The sequence below is a fragment of the Pongo pygmaeus genome, chromosome 11 (genome assembly GCF_028885625.2).
Source record: "Pongo pygmaeus isolate AG05252 chromosome 11, NHGRI_mPonPyg2-v2.0_pri, whole genome shotgun sequence".
In the NCBI taxonomy this organism is placed as follows: domain Eukaryota; kingdom Metazoa; phylum Chordata; class Mammalia; order Primates; family Hominidae; genus Pongo; species Pongo pygmaeus.
Genome location: NC_072384.2, coordinates 58,116,279 through 58,140,063, shown reverse-complemented (window position 1 = coordinate 58,140,063; position 23,785 = coordinate 58,116,279). Strand labels below are relative to the sequence as shown.

At 36.8% G+C, this 23,785-nt stretch overlaps 1 protein-coding gene across 10 annotated transcripts in view; it reads right to left on the bottom strand.

Annotated features, from left to right (window-relative positions):
- PKP4 (plakophilin 4) overlaps positions 1 to 23,785 on the bottom strand; it is a 231,432-nt gene that overhangs the window by 48,313 nt on the left and 159,334 nt on the right. For 7 of the 10 annotated variants that reach the window (XM_054477302.2, XM_054477311.2, XM_054477305.2 and 4 more), the window contains exons 5-8: positions 11,909 to 12,040; positions 11,610 to 11,800; positions 7,606 to 8,155; positions 1,110 to 1,298 (exon numbers count right to left, since the gene is read on the bottom strand). In XM_054477302.2, the coding sequence (XP_054333277.1) occupies positions 1,110 to 1,298; positions 7,606 to 8,155; positions 11,610 to 11,800; positions 11,909 to 12,040 (1,062 nt within the window). The remainder of the gene's footprint in view (positions 1 to 1,109; positions 1,299 to 7,605; positions 8,156 to 11,609; positions 11,801 to 11,908; positions 12,041 to 23,785) is intronic. The other 3 variants (XM_054477307.2, XM_054477310.2, XM_054477308.2) reach the window with 1 other exon arrangement.

Genomic DNA, 23,785 nt, shown 5'->3' with positions numbered 1-23,785 from the left:
TCTACAGCTACTCCCCTAAATTACTGTATGATGCTATTATAAAGATATTCTACACTGTATTTAAAATGACTTTACTAATTATTGCAGTGGGTATCCGTCCAGTAACTGTGTACATATCTTCCTGCAATTAAAAAGATTTTAAACAATATCTATTTCTTAGTCTTATTAAAGGAATTCTTCAATTTACAGACATAAGGAAAAGCGAAATATTTCTTTATTAACATCTATTAGAAATGGTACATTTTATTAGAAGATAAATCCCTCAGTGGATCAAACTGTCAGTTTCCTGCAAAGAACAAATTCAAATACAGTCTTCCCCATTCTGGTGTTCTAGAGTTGTACTTTTGAGGGGTTATTATTGCTACCTAGGGTTCATTTGTAAGCATGTTAATAATCTGTGATACTTATTAAAAAAAAAAAAGTAGTCTTGAGACTCCATGAGCTAGCTGTGCAGCACGACCTGGCAGCTCACACCACCATGGGCTACAGCATCTGCTGTATAAGCCTTGATGGTATGGCATAAACATGAGGACTGGCGGTACAAGGGTGTGATGCTCCAGCTCCCTGCTTTTATAAATGTCGCTATTGAATCCTATTCCAGTTTGAGTCCATTGCAAGGGGTATCTATTTCACATTCTACATTTAACTATTCAGAGAACATCCAACATGAAAAAAGGAGTAATGCCAAATACACTTGGGCTTCATGCTTGCTAAATCAAAGATGGCCAAGTAACTCATGTATGGATTTTCTCCAGAAACTTGTTCGGCAAAAGAATTACAAAGAAATATTCCAACGAGGCTTTCCTTTTGATACTGAATATGCATCTAACCCGAAGAGAGTCAGATCTACAGTTTTACAAACTTATTCCTGAATTGACAGTATAATCACTATGTTCATTGATTAGAATGTACTAAGGTAAAAATATATCACCTATAAATAGGTACTAAATGAACCTGTTTTATTGCTTATTGATCTGCTGTCACAGCTGCTTATCTGACAACCAAATGGGCAACATGATTTCCTTCTAACAGGGAATCCAATCTCAATAAAACGCTTCTACTGTGGGGCCTATGAAATCAGGAAACCAGTAAACAGAGTTGATGCCCACCTGAACCTGTGCGATACAACGCCGTCTGTGATCCTTGGAGCTCCACAGTTCCATGGTTTGGGCTGCGGTACACTGGGCTGTAATAGGTCCTCCCCTCATATATAGGAGTAATGTGCAAGTCGGGAGACACGGCAGAACGAAGGTCTTGCCCAAGCTGACTGTGCTGACTAGCATAGGAACTCCGTAAGCCTAGAGGCACAAAAATTACATCATTAAGAACTGAGACAATCACAGTGAGGTTAAAAACATAAACCCTAATTAAAAGCCTAACCCCTGTAATCCCAGCACTTTGGGAGACTGAGGTGGGAGAATGGCTTGAGCCCAGGAATTTGAGACCAGTCTGGGAACAGAGTGAGACCCCATCTCTATAAAAAATAATTAAAAAAAAAATTAGTTGGGTGTGGTGGTGTATGTCTGTGATCCCAGCTACTCAGGAGGCTGAGACTGGAAGATTGCTTGAACCCAGAATGTCGAGGCTGCAGTGAGCCATGATCACACCACTACACTCTAGCCTAGGTGACCAGGTGAGGCCCCGTCTCAAAATAAATAAATACATATATACATACGTAGATATATACTAAGAAAATCCTAATCAATAGGACCAAGTGTTAAGTCTAAACACTAAAACTAGTAAGTTTTACCAAAGAGAAATGCCACACGTGAAAAGGACTCCATATATATATTTTAAATACAACTTTCTCCGCCGGGCACAGTGGCTCACGCCTGTAATCCCAACACTTTGGGAAGCCGAGGTGGGTGGATCATGAGGTCAGGAGATCGAGATCAACCTGGCTAATACGGTGAAACCCCGTCTCTACTAAAAATACAAAAAAAAAAAATTAGCCGGGTGTGGTGGCGGAAGCCTGTAGTCCCAGCTACTCAGGAGGCTGAGGCAGGAGAATGGCGTGAACCCGGGAGGCGGAGCTTGCAGTGAGCCGAGATCGCGCCACTGCACTCTAGCCTGGGCAACAGAGCAAGACTCCATCTCAAAAACAAACAAACAAACAAACAAAACACTTTCTCTTGGCAGCAGGATGAAAGTAGGTTTTCTAAGAAAAATAACAAAAAATTAAATGATCTGATACACTGAAATTCATCCTCCAGTAAGCTATTTTATGATGGTGATCAAACAGAGAATTACTTACTATTATATCATTTTCACTTTAAAAGCTTTATATGAGCAGTGGTTCATGCTGCTGTCTTCCTACCCTGCGGACTTGCCAGTCTCATTCAGTGGACAATCAGCTTCTCTCTGGGCGCAAGGCCCACCATCTTGCACCTCTTTGAATCCCAACATCTAAGAGAACGCCTACATAATGTACTTGGTAAAGGCTGATGTTTAAAAGCTGTTCTGAAATGTCAATTAACTCACATATAATTTTTACAGAAAAACACTGGAAGTTTTGTGCTATAAGTTTTGTAATATTATCAGTGAACTAATATTATTATGAAATACTATTTATCATTGTTTTTCCTTTCTTTTAAAAAAAATCAAACCCAAAAACTGTTTTTATAAGAACTCACATACCAGATTCTTGTTTACCTTCTTTCTAGTATAAAGAAAAAGTACAAAGTTAGTAGTACATGAACATTAAATCATTTTAAATATTTTGATTCAAACTGCTAATAACTAATGTTTACACATGGGACTCATGATAAAAAGGTATACTTCAAACCCAATCATTTTCTTAAAAAGACTGAATATTTTCTATATTATGATGCTCAGAAGTTTGTGACTTCCATTATTGGTAAGTAAAGTCTGTCACTTGTAAAAATATCAATTAAGGGTATATCCCAAATATAAGAGAAGGCACAAACATATCTGAAGCCAGTCAGCATATATTTACTTTTAAAAAAATGGCAAATCATTAACAAAGTAAGTAATTATAAAAAGGTAAGATTGGCCAGGCACGGTGGTGCATGCCTGTAATTCTAGCACTTTGGGAGGCTGAGGCAGGTAGATCATGAGGTCAGGAGTTCCAGACAAGCCTGGCCAAGGTGGTGAAACCCCGACTCTACTAAAAATACAAAAATTAGCCGGGCATGGTGGCAGATGCCTGTAATCCCAGCTGAGGCTGGGCAGAGAATTGCTTGAACCTGGGAGGCTAAGGCAGAGAATTGCTTCAATCTGGGAGCGGGAGGTTGCAGTGAGCCAAGATCGTGCCACTACACTCCAGCCTGGGCGACAGAGTGAGACTCCGTCTCAAAAAAAAAAAAAGATTGCTCCCATCCTGTTAGCCCAGTTAATCAAATCACAACTAAAAGCAAATGGGCCTGAATATGAGTGCTAATTATATGTTGCTTAGTGAGGAGAGGCAAGAAAGTTAACGTATGCATAAAGCTTCTAAAGTGAATGATCATTACCTACCCTGGACAGCAATGTGACATGGAAAGAAACTAAACGAATCAATGTGGGTTTTAGCTACTGGCTCCACTCTTGATATAACGAAGACCACAGGTTTATACAATCTTATAACTGGGAGATTATCCAGCCAAACCTCATTTCAAAACCGAGGAAACAGAGTCCAAAAGGAAATGTGATTCGCCTCCATTAGAGAGCTACTTCCTTGCCAAGCTGACAGGAAAGCACAGGTCAGTGTTCTGCCATTATACACCCAATACTGGACACAGCTATCCCTCATGGAGCAATGGCACATGGTGAGGAAAAGTCTGAACTCCACAGAGCCCTCCACAAACACCAGGTTAAAGAGGAAGGTAAGCACACCAAGGAGGGGGCCATGGAAACCAGCTTTAAAGATGACACTGTGATTGCGATTGCAAAATTCCCTTTTGAGGATTTCAGCTTTTTAGGCACTGGCCAATTTCTCATTATTATTATCATTTTTAGCAGAGTCTAAGCTCTATTTCTTTATGGAGCCCATGAATACCTTAGACAAAAGTGCACAGTTTTTGTTAACAGTGACATAAAGCAGACAGGTGAATGTACTTAGTCCTCGATAATCTTATTATGAGGAGCTATTGTAACACCCAACAGAGCCACAGACACTCACGACTCAGTACAAGACACTGAGGATCATTTACACTTGGACAGAGCCAAGCCGAAGACTGGATGCTTCTGACATCGGTTGAGTCTTCATGCTCCCACTATTGCACAGGGATGTGAAATAAGACAAAGCATTCTGCATCACGATTACAATGTTATTTCTCATTTTATAAGTATCTGGCTGGAATCGTCACTGGAATCCATGCAATTTGAAAGGTTTTGTAAACACAGACTATGATTTCATGAGAAAGGTAACAAAATGAGCTTTTTGCATTTAGAAATATAAAAAGTAACCAGCAGATGTTCACTTATTATAGGATCATTAGTAAATTGGAATTACTATTATGTGATAGGCTATAATGGGAAATAAAATACTTAGAACTTTAGTGGGATGTAGCACTTTCTTGATATTAAGAATCCTTCTGAAATAATAAATAGTAGTAAACTATTTTTGTTTACCTGCTCATGTTTAAAAACACAAGTACACAGTCCTATAGATTAGCATTTTTAAAAATTACAGTAAATAGCCTCTGTAGATTAAGTAAAATGAATATGTGTAGAGAGCTCACTATAATTTACTATTATTGAAACTGGAATTCAAATAATTATGTTCTATAATTGGTATTAGAAATAATTTTTTCAGGGCTGGGTGTGGTGGCTCACGCCTGTAATCCCAGCACTTTGGGAGGCTGAGGCAGGCAGATCACAAGGTCAAGAGATCGAGACCATCCTGGCCAACATGGTGAAACCCCGTCTCTACTAAAAATACAAAAATTAGCCGTGCATGGTGGCAGACGCCTGTAGTCCCAGCTACTCGGGAGGCTGAGGCAGAAGAATTGCTTGAACCTGGGAGGCCGAAGTTGCAGTGAGCTGAGAGCGTGCCACTGTACTCCAGCCTGGTGACAGAGCGAAACTCCATCTCAAAAAAAATAAAAAAATAAAAATAAATAAAAATAAAAAATAATTTTTTCAGAAGCATTTCCACAGATTTTTAATAACATTACTTCCCCTTCCAAATAATGGAAAACACTGATATGCCACTGTATTATTTATCCAACCAATACTTTCTATTTGCAATTCCACAAACATATTAGTTTAGCTATTATTATAGTGATTCCATGTGATTAAAAATCTTTATATTTATGGCATTAGAAATAAACATAAATTTATCTTTCAAAGATTGATTCTTTATCTCCTCAAAAGTTTTCTTGACATGCTATGATTATTCTGAAATGAGCATTTTAGAGTATATATATATTTCTGTAGTTTGTATCATTTAAATTATGATCACCAAATACCCAAGTCCCTGAATTTAGTACAAAACATTGTTTATCAATTAGCAGGCTATTAGTCCTTTGAAATCAAGAACACTTTGCTTCTTGAGAACACTGCAGTATTTCTAGAAAAAAATCACTGAGAGGCTAGGCCTAAAAATAGACATTATATATATTTCCCCCCCAAAACATAAAGTCTAATTTTACCTGCATTGTCAGAGAAACAGACTGTTTAAACCAGAGGAAATGAGTCCTCTTAGGGTTAAATATGGAGACAATAATTTATGTGCTGGCTTCCTTCCTCCAGTCTCCTCTTTACTCTCTTACAAGCAGAGATTTCTGCATAGCTGTTTTATACACACGGGGGAATATGGAAGTCCTCAGAACTATTTATTTTCTAAGATTTCCTTGGGAGGTAGAATTTCATAAATGATTCCTACATCATTTTGTTGCATACTTTTCAGGAGCATTTCAGAAAATATCTAAGCCAAGCACACTTCTTGGATGGATGAATGAAAAAGAGGTGGTTTCTCCACTAAGAATTTCTTTGAGCTCAAAAATCAAGTTCAATATAAATTCTCCAGGCAAAATTATTCAATCAGAAAAATCTCAAAAAGGCTTAAATTTTCTTAGAAGACATAAAAAAGATACTAATTTTACTACGTAAGAATGTTAAACAGTTTTGTAAATTAAAAAAAACCAAAATGAAATAAAAAGACAAGTGACAAAGTGGAAAAAATACTTGAGAAGCATATTATGAGGTGCTAGCTTATCTCTAGTAAAAAAAAGCTTTCACGAATTATAAAAATAGACAAAAGACTTGAACTTGTAGTTTCACAAAATGAAATAAAGTTGTTGATGAACAGATTAAATCTTCAACCTCAGTCATAACTCAATAAAAGCCCTTAAAAACAATGAGGTACAGCTTTTTACCTATCAGATTGGCAAAGACGAAAAACTTGGAATATGCAGCACTAGTGCAGTGTAGACAAGGTATAGAGAAACAGGCACTCAAACTACTGGCAGAAATATAAATCCGTGTGTAACCTTCTTAGAAGGCAATTCTAAGTAATATCTCTCAAAGTAAAAATACACACATATTTTGATGCGGCAATTCTACCGGATCCCAGTTACCCTAGTACTTATGTGTAATATGCAGGAAGAACAATGTATATACTACATCATCTCTAATAGCTAAACATAACAACCAACCTAACTGTTCATTAGTAGGAAAATGACAAATAAATTATGATATATCTATAAAAAATGGGTCCCATGCATCTATTAAGAATGAGGTAGAGCTCTTAAGACACAGTTAGTGACAAGAACAAAGTATAGAAGATCTATATGATAGAATTCCATCAGTAGAAAACACAATGTGTGTGCAGATTTGCATGGATTGCGTATATTTGTAAATGCAAAGAAACATTCTGAAAGTCACATCAACTGTGATGGGACTGGGTGAGGGTAAAAGGCTTTCACTTATTTCAATATTTTCCCATATAGTTTTAATTTTTACCATTCTGTATATGTTACTTTTAAAATATAATTTAAAACACTAAAGGTAAATTGCATTTTATTTAAAATAACCAAATCTTTACACCATGTAGGAAACCCTCCACGAAAATCCCTGAAGTTGGAACAGCTGTATTAGGGACCCGGTGTCTTTCTGCTTTAATAGGAGTGGCATGTATAAGTAATTTATAAGTGCTTTGTGCATTTGCCATTAAAATGCCAAAATCAAGTAGGGGATAACATTCATATTCTAGTCTATACTACCAAAGTATTTCTAAAGAAAAAATTTAAACATTTAAACAGATATTCTGATACCACCTTTTAACATAACTTTAGGGTATGTTTAGGGGTAGGCCTGGCTGGTAAAAAACATTTCATTAAAAAAAATTAATCAACTGCTTAGAATTCCAACTAATACTTATGAAATGCAGAAAAAGTACATTTTAAACCCTAAGATTTAGTGGGAAAATATTACAAAAGAGTTATATCCATTGCAAAAGGATTCTATTGATATAAATGTATATAATTTCATGTATTAAGAATTACAAAGCCTGAAAGACAAGTTAATCTTAAGTTTATAGTTTAAATTCTGAGATTAAAAACATGAATGAGCCTTTTCCACCTTTTCATTCTTTGTTTCAGCTTTAGTTACATAGAAGATTTCCTCACTGGGTTTTATGTAGCACTGTCACCTTGTACGCACCTGTCAGGCTGTCTGGCCTGGGTGGAACCATCCTCTCATAAATGTCATACTGCTGCTGTCCGAATTGCTCCATGTCATGAACAGTCCTTTGCAGTGAAGGTCCCAGATGCTGTGGTACGGCGGTCATCCCTGAGCGTTTGGGGGACGACGACCCCACCTGGCCTTGGGATGGGGAAGCTACTCGAGTCTGTGCATCCGTCAGGGTCAGTGGGGACCCCACTCTGGCAGTGGTTTGGTATTGAAGGGTTGGTCCGTTGGGATTGGAGGTCTGCCGGGAGGTGACTGACCCAATCCGCCGTATAGCTGTTGGGGAGGCGGGTCTCTGTGAGTACGGAGAGGCTGCCCGCGCAGCAGGTAATGTGGTGGAGGAATATGCACTGGGGTTCAGAGGTCGGGGGTCAGTCACTGACGGAGAGCCAAATCCACTACCCAGAGAAGTTCTCAGCGACCCCCTTGAAGGAGACACGCCTGTGCTGATAACATAAGAAGGAGACTGTGCTCTAGATGGAACTGAACTAACTCTTCTCATGGCCCGATTGGCTACTGATGGCTGATGAAAGGGGGGGAAAAAAGAGAATGGGTTTATCCAGGGTTTTGTGTTCATTGCCATTACAAAAGAAATACACATAGCTCACTACAGAATGTGAATCCACTATTTATTTTAGGCATCTAAGATTCTTTTCCTTTTTATGCTTTGAGCCAGACGTTAATTTTTCCTCACGGTGCTTTAGTTGTTTTACTTTTTTTTTTTTTGGTGGTTTAAACCAAATGCTAAAATTAACCTGTAAAAAGAGATCTGAAGACATTAATACTCCTTTTTTATCTTTACATTTTTAACTATTGCCTATGCGTTTTTCACAGCACATAAAATGTTTTATTCTAAGTGTTACATGTAATTCATGAGCATGAAGGGGCACCAGAACAATGTACTTACTTCATTCCCTATGAGGCAAAGTTTGGCCAAGGCAATGCATTTATGTAAAACAAAAATTTGAATATAATTTGAATATATCAGTCTAAATGTAGCTACTGGAATATTTATCTTTGTTTTTCTTTATGGGTTGGTCCCATTAACAAAAGGAACATGTTCTTTCATTGTGGAATAAATGAACATTTGGATCAAGTGTGGGTCTGGCGCTCTCCACTGTGAATTTACTTCGGGGAACAGCTTGGCTACACAGGTGCTCTAGGCGAATTTGTTGATTCCTTTAGATCAAGCATAGCTTCTCCTCACTTTAGCCATTTCTTTTTACCTCTTCTGATCTATGAGTTCTTAGCTTTAGTTGGTGGATTTAAAGAGATGCAAAAAAAAGGCACCCCCAAATCTATTCCAGCAGGAGGAATGGTCAAAGCCTCTTTTGAGTTCTTGGCCTAGACAGCTGGAAAAGACCAGGATGGAAAGTGAACATTTCTGCCATTGCTGATCCTACTATGAATCTGTTGATTCCTGCAGTTACAGCAGGTGCTGGACACTGTTTTTGATGCTGTGCAACAATAAAAAGGAATGGTTGGGCTGGAGAAGGGGCCCAAGGGGAACAGGTATGGGAAAAAGGAGAGCTGACTGAGAAATAAAGACATTAGGGCTCCAGGTTAGAAGACTAGGACCAGGCTGCTCTGTTACTTCCTTAGTGGCTGCTAGAGTCTAGCTGTCATCAACTCACATCCACTTTTAGTTGGGGAGGTAAGGAAAGAAGCAGGGATCAGATGAGGGCTTTGTATACCCTTAGAGATCATATGAGGATGTCTGCTCTGCCTCCAGGTGTCGCATGCAACTGGGCTGGCTGAAACACTTGCAGTGAGACCTCACTGTGTGTTCAAGTTCAACAATTTTGGGAAGGCAATAGCAGTGGAGAAGACATGGGGAGGAAAGAGGATGGTAAACAAACAATGAGGCAAAAAAGATGGGGTTTAAAAATTAGTAGACAGCTGGAAAGTTAACAAGCATGATTGGGGCTGGGTGTGATGGCTGACACCTATAATCCCTACACATTGGGAGACTGAAGAGGGAGGACTGCTTGAGGCCAGGATCTTGACACCAGCCAGGGCAACATAGTGAGGCCCAGCCTCTACAAAAAACAAACAAACAAAAAAATTAGCTGGGCATGGTGGCATGTGCCTGCAGTCTTAGCTACTCCAGGAGGCTGAGTCAGGAAGATCGCTTGAGCCCAGGGGATTGAGACTATAGTGAGCTATGATTTTGCCATATTGCACTCCAGCCTGGGTGACAGAGTGAGACCTTGTCTCTATTAATTAAGAAAAAAAAAAGCATGATTGGGTGGTAATAGTGCTAACAAAATGCAAAGAAAATCCCACATGACTTGCAACTACCAAAATGAAGTGATAGTTGGTCCAGACAACTAGAAAATGTGTTGCCTAGACTACATGCAAATTAAGTCTCAGACACCCCCTTGCAAACAATTCTTTAGCTCTAGTGAGAAAATCAGCTTACTCTTAAAGAAAAAAGTGTTTACATGATCACTACTAAGGGCAATAAAATTTATATAGCTATAAGGTAACTGCTGTTGAAAAGTGTGATTTCAGACCTGCTGACATAGAAATTCACCTAAGCGGATGAACTCCCATTAGCATTTAGTCCAGAGCTTCTCAAACTTTTCCACCAAAGCATCCCCAACAGCAAAGGAATAAATATATAATCCGAGGACTGGGGGTGCAGCCTGAAGTCGCTTGCCCCATGCACAAGATTTCCCATTTTAGCTTGAAAAATTCATATGCTATATTTGTGTTTAATACAAACATGTTTTAAATGACTTTGAAATTTCTCCTGAATTGCTAAGCAAAAGTGCCAAAGTTGTATTATGTTTCTCTGTGGGCACTGGGAACCGTGACCCATTGCAGTGTACCTGTAGAGCTTCCTGTATTGCAGTAGAAGCAGCAGCACAGTGTCCTCCTAACTTATTTGATTATCTTACTACTTTTCAGCTCCAAAGCAAGCACTGGGGTTTTGGGGTCCTGGCACAGACAGTTATCCTCACTGGTTACCGCCATGAAGGACTCCTATTGCCTCTCTGAATCCTGGGACATGCTGGTGGACTGATGTGAATACAGTGGTAATGAGAAAGGAGCTGAAGAGTTTTTATAAATATACATGCAATATATATTTTTTGCTATCAAGTTAGAGAACCCTAACTTAACAGAATGGATATGTTTCTATACAATAACTTTCTTTAAGCAGGAATATCTATATTCTAGTAAAAGAAAAGAAATGTAGTTTTAGAGAATAATTCCAGTGATGATGGTAATAACCTTTGGTTAGAATGGGCAAATCCCATTTTATGCAGGTGTGGGTATAGCACCCTGCCCTTTAGAGCTTTTCATAGCATATTTTAGCCCTAGTATTTTTAGGAACTCATAACCCCTCAGGGACCAAAACATTCCATTCAACTCTCTTACATTCCCTTTAGACTCTTCTCCTCATGCCAAACTTGTTGTTTCCAGAAGAATTACTCTACTGTATCCAGGAACTCATCAGAATTCATCAATTGGAGCTAACTCATAGAAATAAACATATTTAACATTGTATCTCAAATAGAATAAAATGACTTTACTATTTTATCCATTCTATAAAAATTGTACACATTGATTTCTAATAAGAAATACCTGTAACAGATATTCAACTAGGAGTGTATTTCTTTTTTTTTCCTTTTTTTGTTTTTTGTTTTGAGAGAGAGTCTCACTCTGTCGCCCAGGCTGGAGTGCAGTGGTGCGATCTTGGCTCACCGCAAGCTCTGCCTCCTGGGCTCAAGTGATTCTCCTGCTTCAGCCTCCCGAGTCGCTGAGATTACAGGCGCCCGCCACCACGCCCGGCTAATTTTTGTATTTTTAGTAGAGACGGGGTTTCACCATGTTGGTCAGGCTGGTCTTGAACTCCTGACCTCAGGTGATCCGCCCGCCTCGGCCTCCCAAAATGCTGGGATTACAGGCATGAGCCACTGTGCCCGGCCGGAAGGTATTTCTTTGCAGAGATCTTGATGTGTTTGGCTTACCTGAACCAGTGTTTGTCCTTCAGCTCTTGAATTCCTCACCACATGGTTGTTAGTTGATCCTATGAATGAATGCTGCTGTCTGTTGTCTGCCTTGCTCACGTTCTGGCTGTTGTGGAAACTCCCTGCTTCCTGGTATCCGCTGTCGGAATAAGAATTCATTTGTGTTGAACTTCTTGAGTTACCCAATGATCCTGTAAGAATGAAACCAAGAAATATCTTTATTATACACACTTCTGACACTCGCTTTCAAGAATAAAATCTTAAAAGCAAATCCAGTACTTAAAAATAACACAACAGACCCTCACTTTCATGGAGAGATGTCTGTTCTGGTGAATAGAGGGTTCCTTGTTCTGGTTCTGTCCTGATGAGATAGTTGTTGGGATGGACAGCGTCAGAAACTCTAGGTTTGCTTACACTAGTATTTGGCACATCTGTAACAAGAAAAGTTTAATCAGCTAAATATAATAATGTTACATAAAAACTTGCTAAAAAAGGTTCAGATATTTGTCAACAGCATCTTAGAATCTATATGCTAATACAAGGCTATTATTTTCAGCTTACACAGCACATATGACTCTTAACTATATGAATGTGTTCCATATACTTATACTTCATTAATATATTTTGCTGAATTTCATAAATGTTGTTTGTTGTGATTGTAAGTCTCAATATTAAATCAAAATCTGAAAACTGACCCTGTTCCCCTTGGAAAACTGACCTCTCAGACACCTTCCTCCAAGGGATTAAAAGACTGAGAATGGAGACCAAGTATTTCAAGAAGGGTCCTCCATCTTCCAAACTATTAAAAATGAAAACTTACACAACGTTCATGTTACTGAGCTTGGTGATGAAGCCTCTGAAGGTAGAGCACATTTTATGTTATATTTCATGTCACCTACAGTCAAAGGAACTCTATACAAAGTTTTAGAATTGCAAGCAATGAAAATTTTCTTGTTCATCTGCTTATTTTATTCCTTTAGCCTTTTTTAAAAGAATACGGGCAAGTCTAACCTAATCATTGTTTCTTCCAGCCAAACCCATCTCTTCCATTATCTGCTTTAATTTAACAGTACCATTTGCCATCTTGAACTTAAAAAAAACAAACCCCATTCAAACTTCTGTTTTTTATGCCATAAACTTAGGTGGTGTACATCATGCTGCCTCTTCCCAATTCGATTCCTGTATGTCCTTCTTTCTCTAATATCTTCAAAATGTATTTTCCCATTTTCTGATGGACTTCAATACAAGCCATTCCTTCCTCGCATTTAACCCTTATATTATTAACAAACTTTTTTTCAGAAATGCTCCTTCACTCTCACTTCAAAGATAATTCTTATCACATTCTGAGTTTAACATACAATCCTAAGGATTTAAATGTCTACCTCCTTTCCTCCCTCCCTGTCTCCCTCTGGGCCCTATTACACGCCAGGCCCTATGCAGTTATGAGAGAAGATAAGGGGTGTGTGTGCGCGTGTGTGTGTGTGTGTCTGGGGGAATGGAGCTCAGGAAAATTTTCCTAAAGGAAGTAACATCTAAGTAGCATCCATTTACTGCAAGAGGCCAGCTTTCTCTTTCTGTATAGCGCTTATCACCATTTCTCCCCACTAGAATATAAGCTCCACGAGGGCAGACAGACTTTTATCTGGTTCGTTATATCCTCAGTGTCTAGGATGGTGCAGAGTTCTCAGTAGGTGCTCAGTAAATATTTGTTGAACAAGCAAATTCCCAGTAACAACAGCAGCTTCCTTTTACTGAGTGCTGACTCATGCCTGGCATTGCATTGTGGCTTTACCTTACTGTGTTCAATGAAGTTTGGCTATGTAAAGCAAACTTCTTAGGGACTGCTGATTAAGCTGCTTTAGAAGGTGAATACAAGGTTTAAGGGAGAAGTGGGAAATCCCACTGCATTCTAAATCTTTAACTTGATGTCAGATTCAATTCAAGGTTTTGTTTCCTAGCCTCTGGAAAGATTAGCTGACATTCTTAGTATAGGTTTTTAACGACCTGTCTCCTGTTATATTATTTGACAGAATGCTTCTATGTGGTAGAATTCTGTGACAGTTCTGATTGCTTCAGTTTGGAATTTCAACAAAGATTAAAGATTGTATATGGTTTCCCTGGTACATGTTGAAACATGAGCTGAGTCACTGTCAGGCTGACAATACCAGAAAGTGCTCTGCTTCATTTGTACATCTTCTATCATGAGTTTTCCAGAGTTCTAAACATTCTTATACAGTAATTCTCAAAGGAGTTTTGCTAAGGACTAAGTAAAATACTAAGGAATTGGAATAGCTGGGAATAGCTGCACAGGTGCTGGCCTGAAATCAGAGCTATGCAGCAGTCAACCTTTGTTCCATCAGGGATGGAACCCTGGGAAAGCAAATACGAACTAGCAAGAAACTACAGATAAAAAGTACCAATGTGGTAGCCTCAAGGCTTCACATACATGGAAAAATGTACTGTCTTGGAAAAGAAAAAAGATGTTCAGATAGTTCTCAGCTTTAGTTAAATATAAGGTAAAATCTGGGACACCAATATATTAAAGCTTTTGGCTTAGAAACACTAGGTGGCATGTAGTGTCAGGGTCTCAACATTTTTCACCATGGAAACCAAAACCATTAGAATTTTATGTAAGCTGCCCACCCACTTTTTAAAAAAAGCTATTCAGAGCTTAAAAAAAAACAGAAAAAGAGAAACATACCCTAAAAACTGTAGCTCAGCAATTCTGTCTTTTCACTCAATGAAACATATTCTCAGAAACCATGTAACAATCTTGCTCATTTAAACTCTTCCTTATGAGAAGCTATTTAAAATAAATAACCTTAGAGAAAGCACAAATCATGATATGTGATTCTATACTGGTTGCCCTAATAAAACTTCACGAAATTAGTATCTCAAACAATACAAAATTATTCCAAAAGTAATATAACAGCCATATTCCTTTTAACTATTATGACCTGTGTTTCATATATTTTTTAATGCAATGCCCTAGAAAACAGAATCTAGAAAAGGACACTGAGATGCTAACTAGAACACTAAAATACAAAATTCTCAGGTACCCAGGATCTAATCTGAAAATCTAAATAACTGGGTTTAGAGGATAGGACTTAGGTTTTGTGACCTATCTTTAAGTAAATATAAAACTAAGAGTTAATAAAAGATTTATTTAATATGAACTTTAGTATAAAGCAATCAACTTCTATACTATTAATAACGTCTTCAGTTATTTTTTCTTTTTTTTGAGACGGAGTCTCTACAGGCTGGAATGCAGTGGCATGATCTTGGCTCACTGCAACCTCTGCCTCCTGGGCTCAAGTGATTCTCGTGCCTCAGCCTCCTGAGTAGCTGGGATTACAGGTGTGTTCCACCATGCCTGGCTAATTTCTGTATTTTTAGTAAAGATGGGGTTTCACCATGTTGGCCAGGCTGGCCTCAAACTCCTGACCCTAAGTGATCTGCCCATCTTGGCCTCCCAAAGTGCTGGGATTACAGGCGTGAGCCATTGTGCTCGGACATTCAGTTATTTTTCTGTTTCCTTAGTAGAGCCCATTGATAATGAAGAATAACTGCAGAGATCAAAGTATCCTGAAATCTATTCTGATTTATGAAAAGAAATTTAAATGGTTTTCAAAATAGTTTTACTATTTTCTTTGAAAACTTGTAATCCATAAATTATCTATATACCTGCATAAACCTATATATGCACAGACATCATATCTCAGGTAAACAGAAGACACATCTTCTAATTTTACTGGAGAAAGTATTCCTCACTGTAGTACGGTAAGGTTCACATTTACCAATTATGTATTATTTAAACAATCTTACTTTAAGATGAATGAATTTTAAAAACCTCTGCTATGTGGAATGAAAGATACTAGTCAAATTCACTAGAGAAGAGGCATATAGTGTGCAGTTAACCATTTCCTGATGAATGCTGTAACCTATAATTAAATAGTTGGAATATTAAAATTTAGCACAATTAGAATAAGAAATCAAGAGACATTTTAATAAGTAAAAATGGCAAACAGCATGTGAATGTTACTTCTTTAATCAGTGTACTGAAGAACATGTGCTGGTTTAAAAAAAAAAAAATTCACAAACATGTTTTCTGGGACACCAGAAATATACTATGGAGAACTTTCAAACATCAAATTAGCATCTTCGAAAATGTATGTCTAAAAATACAGAAATTGAACAAGCTTCAAGGTAGAATGAAATCTCCATTTGTGCCTAAGACTGCAAAATTATTGGAATCATGGACTTTTTTGTCTATTACATTTCATTTGAGTGCTCTAATATTTAAAACTATATAATTAGAAAAAGTGTTACGTTGCATCTATAAAAAACACTAGTGGGTAAGGGACAATAACACTGTAGGGCTATGAAAATGTGGTATATTATCCACCTCATTAAGCTCATGGTAAAAGATGGAATACAAAGTGAGATATTTTATCTTTTTTATAATGTACATCCCCAAATATACAGTGTGTGCATGAAGATATGCTTAGTAAAAGAGTCTAAGGCCTCTCTAATGAACTTGAAATTATTAAAATAGTTCTGCTTTGTTAATCTATGTCTTGCTGTATGAAACAAGGAAGGTCTGCAGTGTGTGTAAAATCACCATGGAAACAGGAACCGAGAGATCAGTAAGGAGATTTTTAGTATAGACAACCCTGTGACTAGTCTTTCATAGTCCAGCACACTGGAACCTCATGACAGGTTCTCCTTGTTTGAGTCTGTTCTGAGTTGCTATGGTGTTTAGGGGTTTGCCCTTACATAAAAGACAGTGTAGTGTGAGTTTTGGCAGGACTCTTGGGACAGCAATAGCACCCGAGATTAAGGCAGATGATACTCTCCTTGACGGTTTCTTCCAACTCTCTGGCTTGTGAGCTGAGGTTAGGCTGTCATACCCAGAGGGGCAACATTTTGTGGAAAAAATGAGTAGAAACTGTTGTGTTACATGGACTCAACTTCCTCTCTGGTCATGGGGCTCTCCTTTCCTGTAGGATCACAGGCTTACGAAGGAGTCTACTTTCCACAGAGGTGCAGAAATCGTCCAGTGCCTCCTATGGCAAAAAAGCAAAGCCAAATTCTGGAAGAGAACATAGGTGGCAGCACCAAAAAGATTTCTCCTCTTTAGTACCTTCTGTGACATACAAGATTTATTTCTATAGCAGGTATGCTTATCATCAGAGGGAATGAGGTCACTGGGAAACCTTGTTTCAGAGTGAGAAATGTTGTTTCAGGGTGATGGAAACATGAAGCACCAATAGTATTCCTTCCTCCACAGGAGAAAATACAAGTTGACAGATATTTTAAGAATATTACACATACTTGGAATTTGTTGATTCAAATATAAGCTTCTATATACACAGGATATCATTTAAAAGTTGGATTTCAATGGAAGTAAAGACATAAGGAAAGGCAGAAAGACCATGTTTCTTGAAACTATTTCTGGTCTGGTTCTTGAGTATTTCTAGATTCTTGGGTCTTGTGCATATTTATATTATCTTATCAATATTAATAAGGCAATGGCTCTAAAAATTTTACCCGTCTAAAAAGTGCTGTATAAAAGGCCTTGGAAAATGGAAACCATTAACGAAGTATCTTCTACTTCACTTTAAACTCTGCTTTAGGCATCAACTAGTCTGCCTTGAAATTCACTGTAAAGCTTGACTGCCTGGATTCAAATCTATAGTACAAGCAAATTTTGTGAATGCATAAACTGGTATCATAGTGATTTCCACAATGACTAAACTAAAAGAGATCTCCTGGTCATATATAAATTCTGTCCAAGAATATAAAACCATTAAAAATAAATTTTACAAAAAAATAAACTGAAGAGAAATTTCCACAAATAGTCATATAAAAATAAGTGTTAAGTATTTTTAGTCTGGATACTAATTAAAATACAGATGTCACACCTACCATAAAAATTTATACTTTATACCTATAAAAGGAAAACAAGAAAAAAACCAAGAAATTAAGAATTATAAATACAAAATGAAATGAACAAGACATAAATTGCCCAATACTGAGTTTAACAGGCTTCATAAATGGCTGAGGGGCTCTTGCTTCCTCTCTAGGAAAGCTGAAAAAGGGATAAGTAAGGGATTCGTTGTAATGTAAAAAGTCAGCTTATGGAAAATACAATTAAGTGCTCAAAAATCACCCTAAAATATTTTTCAAAGACACTTTTTATTCTCTTTGGGAAAAAAAATGTTACCAAATATAGAAATGGGAATATCTGTTAGTGGGAGATACAAAATAAGATTCCTTTTGTTAAAAACCAAAAAAACCTTCTTAAAAACACAAACCTATAAAGGATGATATTCATTATCAAAAAGAAAGAAACGATTCTTTTGAAACAAGATCTTCTATATTTTTCCACTAATTATTATTATTATTTTTTTTTGGTAAAATATACTAAGATAAAGCCACATGCAGACTAACTTTGTCATAAGAATGAAATGTGAAATTATAGAGGGTGGCTTTCAGATGTTTCCCAAAGCAACAGTTGTAAATTGAGGAACGAAGGCTCTGTGTTTTGAGGAGGCAGTAATAGAAAAAGAAGGGTTTTCAGACTTGACAATTTCTATTTTATTTTAGATAGTAGCACATTTCTTCACATATCACTAGAAGCACGAGAAAGTTTAAATATTTGGCATGTTTATATCAAACATAAAATATTAAAGGCTAAAACTGGATTCTTGATTTTCATATAATGTGCTTTTGGGGATCTGTTCATATATCATGCATAAGTGGCTTTGGAATATTTAGATGTATGTTTGCTAAGGCAAAATCTAATATTCTTATTTGGTGGTGGCCCATGATAAACATATTGAGACATCTATCATTCTAAACTTGAAAGGCTGATCTTCTGTATAATATAGGTAATTTGTTCAATAAAAATTCATTTAATAAAATCCTAAATATGTGGAAACTACAAATTAAGTAATATCCACTGGCTGGGAAACTCATGCATCCATTTCATAGTTGGTTTCTTCATACCATTTATGTCAGGGCTGACCTTCAGAATATGGTCAAAATTTTGCTGGCTTTACCATGTCACTCCAGCACACCATTTTTACCTTGATATTTCAAAGCTTTTGTTTAAAGCATTTGTATTTAATTTTTTTATAATTAAAGTTTTAAACATATATAAAAGTTCTACTTTATGCATACTTTTTTCCATTATCTTTTTCCTTTGTTATAGAATTTCAAAACAAATCTCTCACATTGGATCATTTCAACGCTAAATACTTCCGTTTGTATCTGTATAAAATAAGGACTTCATAAAACCATAATTATTCCATAATGCCATATAGTGAGTTCAAATTCAAATTTTTCAGATGTCTTGGAAATGTGTTTCTTCAGTTGGCTTGTACTTGTCAAGCTGAAATAAGGTTTCCTGATTGCATTTGAGTACAACTGATTTAAGTCCCTCAATTTAGAAAGGGGCACCCATTCCTTCATGTTTTTGATGCACTGAGGAAACTGCAGCAATACACTTTTAAGTTGTTCCACATCCTGAATTTATCTGATGGTTTTCTCATGTCATTTACTTATTCCTCTAAATACACTATTTCTTTAAGCAGAAGGTTATAGCTAAAAGCTTTCAGGTCAAGCCTTTGTGGGTAGCATACTTTATGAATTGTGCCATGTACATCACACCTTTCATGTTACAACTTTCAGGGTTGCTAAGATCTATCAGGCAATGCAGGTAGCGGCAGCCTAATCCTCTGTCAAGTTTACCACCAATCTGTCTCCTAATGCAATGGTTCTCAACCTTGGTTGCACAATGCAATCACCTGGGATAAAAATTGGGTGGAATTTTAACACTATTGCTGTCCAAGTCCCACACTCAGAGATTCCAATTCAATCAGTCTAAGCTGTATTCTGAATAATGGAATTTTAAAAAACTCCCAGGGTGATTCTACTGTGCAGCTAGGGTTGGGAACTTCAGAGGTTTTAGCATCCATTGGCAATCATTGCTTGAATTGTTTCATTAGGGCTTGCAAACTAGTGATTTTTCTAATTTTGTTATTCTTTCTACATTTATCAGCAGGAATTCTTTTGGTATATTTTACATAATAGCTAGGATTATTTACTTATCCTGAAATATGAACAGGACAGGCAGGATAAATTTTTAATTCTTCTCTTTAATGACTAGGTTTTAGAATAAAGCAGTGGTTCTCAAACTGTGCACACTGGAGTCACCTGGGGACTTGTTAAACCCCACTGACGCCTGGTTCCCAACTCAGACTTTCGAACTAAATTGTGTGGGGGTGATGCCTGGGCGTCAAGATTTTAGTAGCTCCACAGGTGACTCTGAAGTGCTGCAGTGTGTAGGAACCTCTGGAGTTGAGATGTTGGCACCCACAATTATATCTAGCGGTGATTTTTTAAAAGTTTGTTTTTTGCTTGATTTGGTAGTGGTTGTTGCATTTTTCATGACAGAAAAATGTATCTGATCATTTTGAGCCAGCTATGAAGACAGAAGAAAGCCAAACTGACAGGAAACAGTATGATACTTTTACTAAATTCTAAGGTCATGCTGATCTCCAATCTCCATGAGAATGAGTTAATTAGCATGATGGTTGGGGTATGCTCAAGTTTCCATGGAGTGTTATGATTTAATGAATAGTTAATAATGATATTTAAAAATTGTCTTACTTTGTTCAGTCTGTTCCTGTTTTATGATATAGAGAAATTTGAAACAAATGTTTTTGTTAAAGCCTAGTAACTTATTAAAATTTTAAATAATCATGAAGATTTACATTCCTATACTCTGGTAACATAGTAAGTGTAGATAGGACTACCAGGTGCTATCAGTAGGAGCATAAATTGTTAAGCTTTCTGGTGGGCAAATTGACAATATTTGTCAAAATTAAAATGTATACACCCCTGTCCAGGAAGTTTCAGTTACAGAAATCCTATCAGAGACACTCATATATGTGCAGAAAGAATCTTCCCATTGTCTGTCAAAGTACAAAACTGGAAAAAACAAAATGTTCACTGATAAGAAACTGGTTATATAAATTTTCAAACGATGGATACTATTTAGCCATTAAAAAGAAATAGGGCTTTATATACCGACATAGAAACACATCCATTACTTTGTAATGTTAAGGGAAAAACTTAAAAGTCACAGAATAATGTAGAGTATATCTTCATTTGTGTTAAACCAAAACAAACAACTCAAATGTGTGTGGATACTTAGACATACAAACACAGTTAACAGTCTGGGGTGTTTCATTATTCCAGATTTTTTCCTATACGTTGTGTGTGTGTGTGTGTGTGTGTGTGTGCAGTTGTGTAGGTGTGGTGGTCACGGTATGGGAACATGTTGGAATGAAGGGAATTTCTACCTTTTACTCAGATTCTTCCAGACTTTTTTTTTTTTTTTTAAAGAAGCATATCTTATTTTCATCTTAAAACAGTAAGTTAAGAAGAGCTTTTATAGTGGCAATCAGGCAGCTATAGCACTGCAGTTGGTAAGAAGGCAGTCATGACTGTGTGGCTAAAATGGGCCTGTAGAAAATAAGGGAGAGAAACTTGTACTCTACAGCTAATTTTAAAAGAAATTCTTATCATCCTTATATTTAGAAGAGAAACAGGAAGAAATATATGATAAAGTTTTGTCATTTGTAAAGTTTACGGCTATAACAAATGATGGCATCCAAAATCCTCAATAATAGTCCTTTATACATGATTGCTGATCTAATATTTTGTTTATGAACATGTACAATACAACACTCACTTCCTACTGTATCTCCTTTATAAATTCAGTACATTTCTACTGAGGCATAAAGTGTTTCAATTTAAGTCAACTTCTTATCTCATGATGTGCTGATGAATTTTTGTGTTGTAAATTACTTGTACCAGATGGAGGAAAAAAGAAAAGATAAATTGACTTAGGACTACCTTCTCATTTGTCATTTATCTTCAGTATTGATGGTTTTTTATTTTTTTTTAAAGCTCATCCCAGTGGAAGAAACTTGTATCTATACATTTTAGAAACAAAATTTAAATACACAAACAAAATGCACAGCCTAGCTTCTACAGTCTTAAATTTAGTAGTAAACATTAACTAATGCCAGTATTTCACACAGTAATGATTTAAATGAATAGTATGTTAAAATCATACCACTTCAATATCTGTTATACAATAAATGAATGTAGCACTGTGAAGTTATAGAATCAGTTTTAAACTTCCTATTTTATTATGGTCTTTTTTCTTCCCTTCCATATTTACTGTCAAACATCAAAACTCCTAACTGCATAGAATTGTTACTGTTTTCTCTCCTGTTCATCCGAATCTATTAACCCCTTAGTGCCTTCTGAGTCAACTAGAAAATTTCTCTCACTTGTTGTTTTGGTAGAGATTCCAATCTTTTTTGGCCTCTAATTTCTTACCCATGAGCACCTATTCTTTATCACCTACGTAACATCCATCAATTTCTCGAACACTTTCTTTTTCTAGGAACACAGCAGTGTTAAAAAGAATGAGCTTGGCTGCCTGGCTGGTGGGGACACAGCAGCACATTCCAGCCCTGTAAGACGGACTGCTCCTGGTCTAATGTGCTAGGAAGAGCTGGGGCGGAGGGAGGCTGGATTCTGAGGCCGATTCTCCTCCCCTGCATTTTACACAGATCTACTCAAGTTGGCAACCACCTAAACTCTAGTAATTTTTTTTTCTCGCAAACAGAAAAACTGTGATATTGTGACTTGTAGCGAAATTCACTTCACGGAATGTGGCTGGGGGACCTAAGTAACAACCAATGACTGTTTTGACAAAAAAACTTCAATCCATGGCTTCAACCTATAGATTCTTTCTGATGGGTAGCATATACTGTGTGTAGCTATTTTTATTATTGAGTTGGTGTTTTTCTTTAAAAAGAGGTACATTCAAAGGATTTAAAGAAAAAAATTCTGTATAGTGTTTTCACTCATGAAGAATTATGATTATATATGCTTCTCACTTTCATCACCCTTTAACTATTATTCTAGTATATATTTTCTGCGATTTTGATGTTTATTTTTTATTGTATATGTTCTTACAAGTTACCTCAAATTTTGATGGTACACAGAGATTGTATATTTAGAGATGTGAAGCAGTGAACAATGGAAAAATAATTAGTGACACACTAATATTATGGAAACAGAAGGGAGCACTAACATAACATTCCCTCGGAAATGTTTCAGCAGAATACACAAGGTTATAAGACATGCAAGAAAAGACAAAGCTGAAACATAAATAAACTGCTCCTCATAAAAAAACACAAAAGATGTGCATTTATATTTTTAGAATGCAAATATGTAACACTGGTAAGCCAGAGGGTACAGAAAAATGAAGAGAAAGGGCAAAAGTCAAGATAATAATAAAGCATAAATGCTCCAAAACAACTTTATTACTTCTAGGGAAGAAGTTTAAAGACCTGAGAAAATAAAAATGTTTGGCAGAATGGGCAGCTCTTCCTTGTTCTTTGGGTAGTATCTCTCTGAGCTCCCATACTTCAGAAACTTGGGCTTTTTGTTTTCAAATGTCCTACCCTCCTTAACTTCCGCCCCCACCCCCCAACAATAAACACACAAACAAGCAAGCTAGAGTCTCCTGAACCGAATGAAATGAAAGTGAAATGAAAATCTTTTCTGCCTAGGGCATCCTAAGCTCTTTCTTAGAAAATGATGCTGCAGTAGGTTAGCTATTTAAAAATCCAATTCAAAGGCTGGTTCCAGTTTACCACATTCCAACAGAATATAACATCCTGAAAACACCTGAGTAGGCAGGGATCGCTCCTAAGCAGTGATCAAACCATTGCATCTCTAACAATCCACCTATTGCTGAAAGGCTTTTAAAGAGCTAAGCTTTTCAAGTCAAATTTGTAAAACTTAAGAAAAAAGGTAGAAAGTGTCTGCAAGTAAACATGCAAAGTATAAAAATAAATGAGGATAAATGAGGACCTTCAATCCTAAATCCTTTTGTGAAATTTTGTATAGGAAACCAAAAAACGAATAAAGATGTTACTTTTGTCAAGACCCAGCCAAAGACTAAGTGGACTGAAGGTCTTTTAAATATTTTTCACATTTAAGCCACTCCTCGTTTATTCTGAGTAGGACTGCCTAATTCTAAGATAGATGATTTTCATATTATCTTCAGTATCTTTGCAGTC